Source organism: Tasmannia lanceolata, unplaced genomic scaffold (genome assembly GCF_043159265.1).
Source record: "Tasmannia lanceolata isolate RefF3 unplaced genomic scaffold, GAP_Taslan_0.1 ptg000003l, whole genome shotgun sequence".
Lineage (NCBI taxonomy): Eukaryota > Viridiplantae > Streptophyta > Magnoliopsida > Canellales > Winteraceae > Tasmannia > Tasmannia lanceolata.
The window spans coordinates 45,950,160-45,959,857 of NW_027518680.1; the positions used below are offsets into that span (position 1 = coordinate 45,950,160).

The 9,698-nt window shown below is 39.6% G+C and overlaps 1 protein-coding gene across 1 annotated transcript; it reads right to left on the reverse strand.

Annotated features, from left to right (window-relative positions):
* Nucleotides 1–1,489: 1,489 nt before the first annotated feature.
* LOC143854956 (uncharacterized) lies at nucleotides 1,490–9,698 on the reverse strand. The gene is made up of 3 exons (XM_077365106.1): nucleotides 9,292–9,698; nucleotides 2,915–3,082; nucleotides 1,490–1,938 (listed from the first exon to the last, which is right to left on the reverse strand). The coding sequence occupies exons 1-3, from the start codon at nucleotides 9,550–9,552 to the stop codon at nucleotides 1,699–1,701; spliced, it is 669 nt and encodes a 222-aa protein (XP_077221221.1). The 5' UTR covers nucleotides 9,553–9,698; the 3' UTR covers nucleotides 1,490–1,698.

A 9,698-nucleotide genomic window follows, 5' to 3' on the forward strand; every position in this document is an offset into this window, starting at 1 on the left:
AGTCACACCGAAGCTTTGGGAGAGGGTACTTGAGCATATAGACTAAGAAAAGAGACTAAGGTGTTAAAGAATCAGATTGGATTCATGCCTGGACAATCGACTATGGAAGCTATCTTCTTGATTAGGCAGTTAATGGAGAGATTTAGAGAAAATATAAAGCACTTTCATATGATTTTCATTGATTTGGAGAAAGCGTATGATAGAATTCCCAAAAGTATTATGTGGTGGGTCATTGAAAGGAAAAAAGTGCCTACTAAATATGTTGATGTGATTAAGGATATGTATGATAGAGCAGTAACTAGTGTCAGAACCACGGATGACACGTCTAGTGAGTTTCCAATTACAATAGAACTGCACCACGGATCAACTCTAAGCCCGTATCTTTTTACACTAGTTATGGATGAGCTTACGGAGGGTATCCAGGATGAGGTGTCGTGGTGTGTGTTATTTGCAGATGACATAGTATTAATCGACGAAACCAAAGCATGAGTAAATGCTAAGTTAGAGTCATGGAGAATTACTTGAGAATCCAAAGGTTTTAGACTGGGTAGGACTAAGACAGAGTATATGAAGTGCAATTTTAGTAATGTAAGGAGGCGGGACGAGGATGTAGTGAATATGACTGGACAGGAGGTACCTAAGAGGGATATCTTTCGCTATCTTGGTTCAATTCTATATAAGGAATGAGAGATTGAAGAGGATATTAACCATAGAAAAAGAGCAGGTTGGTTGAAATGGAAGCTTGCCTCAAGAGTTCTGTGCAACCGTAAAATCCCTACCAAGTTGAAGGGAAAGTTTTATAAGACAGTTGTGAGGCCAGTCATGCTATACGGCTCAAAATGTTGGGCCACCAAGAAGTAGCATGTGCATAAGATGAGTGTAGCGGAGATGTGAATGCTTAGATGGATGTGCAGCCACACAAGATTAGATAGAATTAAAAATGAAGACATTCGTAAAAAGGTAGGGATTGCACCAATTGAGGAGAAGATGAGAGAGCACCGCTTACGATGATTTGGACATATCCAACGTAGGCCTTTGGATGCTCCGGTGAGAAGAGGCGACTCGTGCCAAATTGATGGAGTAAAAAGAGGTATGGGTAGACCAAAAACAACTTGGGTAGAAACAATGAGGAAATACTTGATAGCGAGGAACATAACAGAGAACATAGCCTTGAATAGGATAGAATAGAAGAAAATGAACGACGTAGAAGAACCCAACTAGAGCCGGGACTAGTGCCTGGTAGATTCCTTTCACCTTCTTCACGAATTTTTTTCTAAAGGATTCATCTAGCCGACCCCAACAAGTTTGGAACAAAGGCTTTGTTGAGTTAGAGTTGAGTTGGTTGCCAAACATGGCATTGGAAAAAAAATTCTTTCCAAAATTTTCCATAAAATTCCTGCAATACCAACAAACAGGGAGTATTGCAAAGATTTAACAACCATCTTAATATTAAGGACTGAAGCTTCTGCAGCCAAGAGAAAAGGAACCATATTCAAACATTTAGCCTCATTTCAATTTCTAAACTATCCCACAAAGATCACATTGTTTTATCTAAACTTCACATAATTTGTGTCACTGAGCGTGGCAAAGGCAGCCTAACCATGCAAAGAAATGAAGATGACAGTACATTAATGGGCCTGAACAAGGTACACTACAGAACTAAGAAAACGAATGAACTGAAACTTACACTCTTATAACTTACACTCTCATTTCCAGGTCAGGTGTCATGGACTTCCTTTTTGTTCTGTTTTCGCCTTCTGAATTTTTTGCGGGCTTCATCTCAATATCCACGCCGGAGCTTACTCGCTCTAGCTGAACGCTTTCACTTTGATCTGTCATTGTTGGATCATTACCTTCGTCGCGTGCTTTCAGTCCTAAGTTCAAATCCAGATTAGTTTCATTTAGGTGTTGTGGCGCCGATTGACCCTTGTTTGAAGCCTGAAATATAATGTGGATTAAAATTTCCTTCAAAAACTCTCCCATTAGCAAACAAGAAACTTCAATGTTGTCCAATAAACAAAATCAATATAACATTTCAATTGCATCATGCAAATTGCAACGCCTAAGATACGTAGTTGAAAGAATGCAAATTGAAAGAAAAAAATAGTAATTTGCACCAATATATTTTTCTTGATAGCACTTATAGGGACCATTGGCATAAAATCATGGAAGAGATAAACCTGAAGTCATGGAACGAGAAAACCTGACTCTTTTACGATCTTGGATAGCTGAGATTAAAAGAAACTGATGAAAACAGAGCAGTGATTAAATCTGAGGTGATAGTGCTGTGGGTTGGAGTTAGACTTTTTTGAGATCAATCTCCAAGCAATATTTGGATAAAGGAAAACTCGTTTCTCACGACTCGGTGGCTTAGAAATGATTCTTCTCGGAGTTTTGTTTCAAGATTTTATAAAATGAATTTGAGAATAGGAAACTTTCATATATTCAAAATGAAGCCACAAACTTGCAGTTTTAGAGACGAAATGTATTAGAACTTATTGCTTGCCCTACGCATATATTTATTCACTTATTGAAATGCCATTGAAAAAACAGAGATTAAATAAAACTATGAAAGCAGAAGCATAACTTGACATGAAGCAAACCCACTTTTAATGGGAATTAGAGAAGTTGGGAAGGGAAAGATGTCATAAACAAAGAAAAACCTGGACGGCTGGCAGTTCCACAAGGAAGTGGAATGGAGATCTCATGCATGGACGCAAATGCTAAATACAAACATAAGTGTGCTTAGGGTAAAACCCCAACATAGAATGGGCTTGTTCACTTAAACATAGCCAAAACAAATTGGATTGCGCTAATACACATATTGTATTGTGCTATAAAAGATACCGAGGAAGTAAATAAAATGATGACAGAAAACAGTACGCTTTATTGAAGGAAAGGGTTCGACTCTCACCTGAGTTTCTTCCATTGGTACATCATTCACATCAGGTTTTCCACCAGATCCATCACTCTTGGTTGCCACTGGAGATGGATCAGTTACAACGCCATCACTTGGCTTAGTGTCATTATCATCAGCAACACTTGTGGCAGCTGCTTCTTTCTGTTCTTCTATTACAGAAACCTGCATTTTCAAGTTATTGAATAGCCGTCAAATAACAGATCTTCAAGCAAAATGATGATGATAACATTAATAACAAAAAGAAGAACATGAATAAGAAAAACATATAGTAGGAGGTGTGATACTATGGTCAAGTGCACCAACTTGAGCTGCACTAAGCCTCACCACATGGAATGTGTTGAAGCAACTATGGACTGCACCTATTGAAAGGCCCGGCATAGATGGCAACAAGTGCCGTCTAATCATAATAGATAGCTCAAATGGAAGTTGCCAGAGATTCACATTCAATGCCATTGATCATATGACTAGTCATCTTTCAAAAATATTTTTTATTAGATGGCTAGAATCTGACCAATGAGAGTTTTTACCATGGCCCATCTGTGCTGGGAACCTGTGATTAGTGAGGCCTGGTTTGCCTGCAAATGAGTCGTGTAGATTGCGGAGCAGGATCTGTACCAAGTGCACCCCAAGCCAGTTCACCAAAGACAGTGGTAGTAGTAGGTTAGAAGCATGGAAAGTTACTCAAAATTGTCACAAAAATAAAATGAGTCGTGCTTGACACCAATGGAAAGTAGCAACAGGCAACACCCTTTTAGTTAAGTCAATTGAATCTTGGTAGAATTCTACTGCCACCACTATGTCAGCTGAGGATTTGCCTTAAGGTTGAGTTACTGTGGTTCTAGACAGTGATTTCTTCACTAATTATAGAGTATGCAGAAGTATTTAAGCAGGAGAAAATGGTTCTATAGCCTTTATAACTAGAAAAAAGGTTTTAAATATGTGTCATGTCCAACTGGGACCTGTTTAGTGTAGGCACATTTTCAGCAGGTTGGCAGTTTGTAAGAGCATTAATGTGGAGAGATGATACAGGATTCACACTCGGACAGAAGAAAAAACAGAATGTTTTACCGCCTACGCCTAGAGTCCCGTAACGGAATGAGTTTCATTTCTCTTTGATTTCACAAAGCCCGCGAGTACCGTACCGCTCGACAGAAGAGAAGGAACTTGTTTCCTTATGAACCGATAGCCCGAAAGCAGAACTCTTTTATGAGCCGCTGGAAAAGAAGGGACTTTACGCCTACGAGCTTACCATAACGGAACTCAAGGTTGAAGTAAAAAGCCCCTCTGCTTTAGAGCTTACCTTTAGAGCTAGCGGAAGAGCTGGACTTGCTTCACTTAACTGAACTACTTTTAGCTTGAAAGAGCTTGACTAACTGCACTGAAGAAGATGTCGAGTAAGCCATTATTAGCCTTAACGAATAATTGGATCTTCTTCGGCTGGCCAACGAAGATACAACATCTGCGACAGGAGGTAGGGATGATTTATCTGATGGAGGAATGATTGTGATATGCCCATATCCCATCTACTTCCCTTTCCCCTGCTACGGTTGACCGATCCATATCTTTGGGGTGAATTGAATTGCATCCTTCACTTCTAATGTAGCATCTACCGCCTTCACGAACATCGTACCTCGAGGGCAAGCCACCAAAAAATTCATTAAGGGCCTGCCCCTCTTGTTTGTCCATCCATAACAAATGATTGTGCACCCCATGTCCTTCCATGAGTTTCTGATAGTTGTCAATGGAGATTGACATGAAACCGTCCTTCAGGGGCCGGGGAAATAGCGCTAATTTCATTGCTGGTTTGATTCCCACGGTTCCCGTGCCTGTGGTTTTTCTTGTTTCTGTTCCACTCTTCATCGGATTGGGCGGAGGGAGAGGAAGGCGCTTCAGCCAGGAGAGGACTAGCAGCTTCTTTGCTTGCAGGGAACCTCCCCACTTTCATGAAATATTCCATTCTATTTCCAAAGACTCGAAGTCCCAATATTATCCCATCAAGATGTTACTGGCCTAGCTTTCAAAAAAATAGAAGATGTTACTGGCCAACAGGTTATTCGTCGTCTTGAGGATCATGTCGATCTGGTCACTTTCTATCACTGGTTGGAGGCTGTGGCCCTGAATCTCCCCACATAAGTGAGAAACGACTCATCTGGGTTTTGATGCATAATCTCAAACTCGAGTTCTTTTCCGCTTCGGGGGCCGATGATGTTATAGCCTCCGATTGCGATCGATCCATGGGGACAGGCAGAGATGGTTGGGTTGGTATTGGCAAGGCTGGTTCATTTGCAGGCAGCAGCTTTCTCTGAGTTGCTTTCTCGAAGTGCTCTTCAAACATGTCTCCACAGCCTTTCTAGTATTTCTCCCACCACTTGTCGTACTTAGCAGTGGTTTTGCCTTGCTGAGTTGCAGAAGGAATATATACTTTAGCTTCTTTTGGGAAATGTTCATAGACTTCGGAGAAAAGAAATCCATAGGACCCTGCATTTCCCAATGCCCTTGCTCTTACCAGGTTTGGATTTCAAGGATTTGTTGGTGATTCTCCCAAACTCCTTGTAACAGTCTTATCCAGTTAGAAAAAACCAAAGCTAAAGTTTGGAATGGAGGCCAAAACTTGAAGATATCACATCCAACCTATGTTAACAAGGCATGGAAGTAATTAGAAAAAGAAATTGGAGAGAAGAATGAAAGAAGAAACTTTTGAATTGGGAAGAAACACAGCACTGGGAGAGATGCTTTTTCTTTGGCTTTCTACCAAGAATATTGGAGGTAGTAAACGAGAGTAAAGGAGTATTTGACAAATATATTCCACGAGTAGGGTTAATTGAATAAGTGTGTAATCTTCACATTTATCATTCTACTCCGAAAGGAAGAAAAAGCTGGGAGGTAAAAGGCTTTACACTGATTAGCCTTAATGACTATTCCTACATATTGAACGCCATGAGGTTAAAAGAAACATCCGGCCCTATCATCTCATCATTCAAGGGGATTTTCGAGGGAAGGCAAAACAATAAACAGGTTACGATTTTTCAGGTCCCATAAGCAGGGAATACAATTTGGATATTCTTTCATGGTAGACATAGAAAGGCATGTGATCAAATATAGATTTGAAATTCTTCTATTCAAGCAATGTAGAACCAAAGAGGTGAAACACTGGATTAAGGCTTGAACTATTTTTTTAATCTTTTATCAATTATTTTTTATTTGACATTGGAAACAGATCCAAGGCCTTTGGCTAGACAAATGGTGTGGTGGCTCCATCCTAGCTGAGGATTCCCCTTTTATATCGTAAAAAGATTTAAAACCCCACCCCCAAAAAAATAATAAATAAATAGAAGTAGCCCGCATCTGATCATGACCCCTATCCTTAGTAAAGACCTCTTGAACTGAGCCTCTAATGACTTACATCCCTTCAGCTAAACTCCAAAGAGTCTATATCCCTTCTAAAGAGATCCAAGGTAAGCTCATATGGTCCCCAGAAATCTCTGGCCAAGTCACCATCAAGAATTTTTATCTCACCCCTCTCCATACAAAGGGACCTAGAATTCTAGTTGGATGGAATTCTGATCTTTCTTCAGGGGCAGTTTCATTCCCATGGATGATTGTCAAGGAAAACATTCATATTAGAAATTAACTATAATATAGAAGGATTGCTTACTCAAGATAGTGTCTTTTGTGAGCACCCAGAGGAGACTGTTTCCCACATATTTATTCACTGCATCTGGAAATCCCAGATATGGTCTCACTTCTTTAATACATTTAATATCAATGATAGTTTATCTGTAACCTAAAGTGCATTTGACCTTTGGAAATGGTGTTGCCGTCCTTTCAATATGAAAGGAGGAAGTGCCTATGAAAAATCTTCTTGCCTGTGGCAAATTAATTTAAGGATAATTTATTTTTCTTAACTCACTAGTTTCTATTTGGGACAATGCCTGGAAATCTTATATTTCTCCCTGCAGACATGAAGCCCACAGATCAGCTTGCTCAGAGCCTCAGACTCAATTATGAAGGTAGCAAAGAATCATGCAACTCCTTTTCTACCATTAGGGCTGTCAGCTGTGAAGGGAACCATCTCTGACACTAATGGAAGAGTTATTTTGCCCATGCGAGTTCTTGTGATTGTTAAGTGAACGATGCTGAAGTAAAAGCAGCATGGTTTGATTTCAAATTCCTCAATGAGATCAAAAGCTCAAGAATTTGGGTTGCTAAATGGTTAAACAGATCTAAGAATGGAGATTCCATGGGATAATTAGAGGCATTGAGCTTCTCAGATCGAGTTTTGTGAGGTGTTCCTTTACGTATAATGATCTTGATGGACGCTTTAAGGCCAACAGATTAACAAACTTTGGTGAGCTCTATGATGATATAGTTATTTGGGTAGAAGAGTCAGAGCTGCAACTTTTTTTTCTCTTTTGTTTTTGGTTTTGGTTCATTGTATCACTTTGTCATCTTTTCTTTCTCAATGAATGACTTGTTCAAAACAGAACAGATTATGGCTTGAACGACACTGTCACATTTCTTGATTCTCTTGAATAATTCTCCCATTAGTTTCTTGAGTAGATTATGGATTTACTTGAAGGACAAGTGGGGAATCTTAGTGATGCCCGGGAAGAGAAATAGAAGAGAAGGGAAATAGAAGAAAGTGGGGAAGAAGAGAAGAGAATAATAGAAGAACAAGAAGAAGAAGAAGAAGAAGAAGAAGAAGAGGAGGACGAGGAGGAGGAGAAATAGAGGGGAGAAATCTCAATCAATATTATTCATCCAAAACTTCAAAAACAAACCCTAATACATGAGGCCTATATATAGGCAACTGAAATAAAATTCCATGGAAAGTAAATAAAAGCCCTAAATCTAAATAACATGGAAAATAAAATCCTAAAGACTAAATAACATGGAAATAAAAATCCTATAAATCCTAATGGGCAAATATGCCCACTTATTTGGCCTACAATCGGCATCACTTAGTTCCTCTATATCAAACCTTTAGTTATGGATTATACTATTACTTTTCAGAAGTTAATCAATTGAGTGCATACAAAAAAAAACTGAGACGGGTATGAAGCAATCCCAAGTTTAAGGTAATATGGTGAATATTGTGATGATGGGGGTACGAATGGAAAAAGACAAATCAGATGAGATAGTGAAGATAATAGGGTGTAAGAATTTATCGATACTAAACTTAGGTCTTCCATTGGGACTGAAAGGCCCTTCTAAGGCCCTAGGGTCCCGATAATTGAGAGGGTGGAGAAGAAATTGGTCAGGTGGAAGAGGCAATATCCTTTATGTCATATTGTGAGGCATTTAATAGAGACAAGAGTAAGATTAATATCGCTTCTTTGGGTCCTTCAAGCATCAATGATGCAAATGATGACGAAGCAAGAGAACATATAGAAGAGTTGAGAATATTTTGTAGAGACTTAGCCTGCGATTTAGGTGATACAGTGACAATTTCATCACATGGCCTTCAAAGAACTTTCAAATTGCAGTTTAACCATGCATAATGGGAGGCAAACCAGATAACACATTCTTCAGCTAGTGGACTTTTAGATCGACTTTGTAATGCGTATATTGCACAACCCTTGCCTTAGGGGCTTAGTAGAACTCTTTGATGATTTTATTTCCCTGAAAGATTCTCTTTGGTGATTGCTTATATTAAATTGACAATTGGCAAATAATAATAATAGTATTTATTATGCTGATGCGGATTATGATAAACCTCAAGCTAGAGCCAACCATCAACCCTCACCATAGAATGCTATCAAATCGAAAACCCAAATCCAGAATCTAATATCCCCAAGCCCAACTCAAACCATCTTTCCACAAAACCAGTCTCAGAATTAAACCCTAGCCAAATCCAAAATCATACAATCAAATCCATAATACTGATAAGTCTATAAAAAACAATGTCCTCCACAACTGCAACCCAAAAATTAAAGCCTTGCTAAACCCAAACCCTTGTCATACAATCCCATCCATGATAGTGAAATCAAACAAGAGCGAAAATCCAAAATCAAATAATCCCCAAACCCAATCTCATCCAAACCACGTCTCCACAACAAGAGCCCTATAACCAATACCCTACCTAAACCTCAAGTTTATCAACTCTAATACCCATCCATAATACTGCAATCAAACAGAAACCCAACATCCAAAATCTAATAATCTTGAAAACCCATTTCACGTTTCTGATCTCTGCACATCAACAGCTCCAAATCCACTACCCATGCTAAGCCCAAAAACCAAAACCCTAGTAAAACCCAATTTCTTTTTTGACCGGATAGTAAAACCCAAATTTAAAATTACTAGTAACAAAAATAAATAAATAAATAAAAACCCAACAGGGAAGATAGAGGGAGATATGGTCTGGTTACCGGGACATATCGGAACTTCCTACGTGGCGGTTCTTCGGGCACGGTGGCAGAGTCATCTTTGGGGTTGTTGTTGAGAGAGATAGGGGTCCACTTATAGAGAAGAAGATGAGAGGTGGTGTTATTACCATTTCTGGTGGTGGAGGGAGGCGGAGAAGAGACGGGGACCCACTTCTTCTTCCATTTTCGGATGGGCCCACTGAACACGGCTGCCGGGCCGTACCTTGTCGAAGACCTACCTAATCGGGCCCCCACCGCCTCCATTTCCGGCGACAAATGGTGGCACAGCTTATAGGGTGGGTGGTGGTGTTTAATAAGCTCAGACGAAAAATAACCAGTGGAAGGGAGAGGAGGTTCTTCTGCGTGTTGTCTCTCTCTCTCTCTCCTCTATGAATTATTGTGATTTTATT

What these genes read in the sequence shown, in the direction of transcription:
- LOC143854956 (XM_077365106.1), bottom strand. Translation starts at nt 9,552, where the DNA reads ATGGAGGCGGTGGGGGCCCGATTAGGTAGGTCTTCGACAAGGTACGGC. An exon ending in GGAAGTTCCGATATGTCCCG is followed by an intron (nt 3,083 to 9,291) that starts GTAACCAGACCA and finishes TTGAAAATGCAG; the next exon opens with GTTTCTGTAATAGAAGAACA. An exon ending in TACCAATGGAAGAAACTCAG is followed by an intron (nt 1,939 to 2,914) that starts GTGAGAGTCGAA and finishes ATTATATTTCAG; the next exon opens with GCTTCAAACAAGGGTCAATC.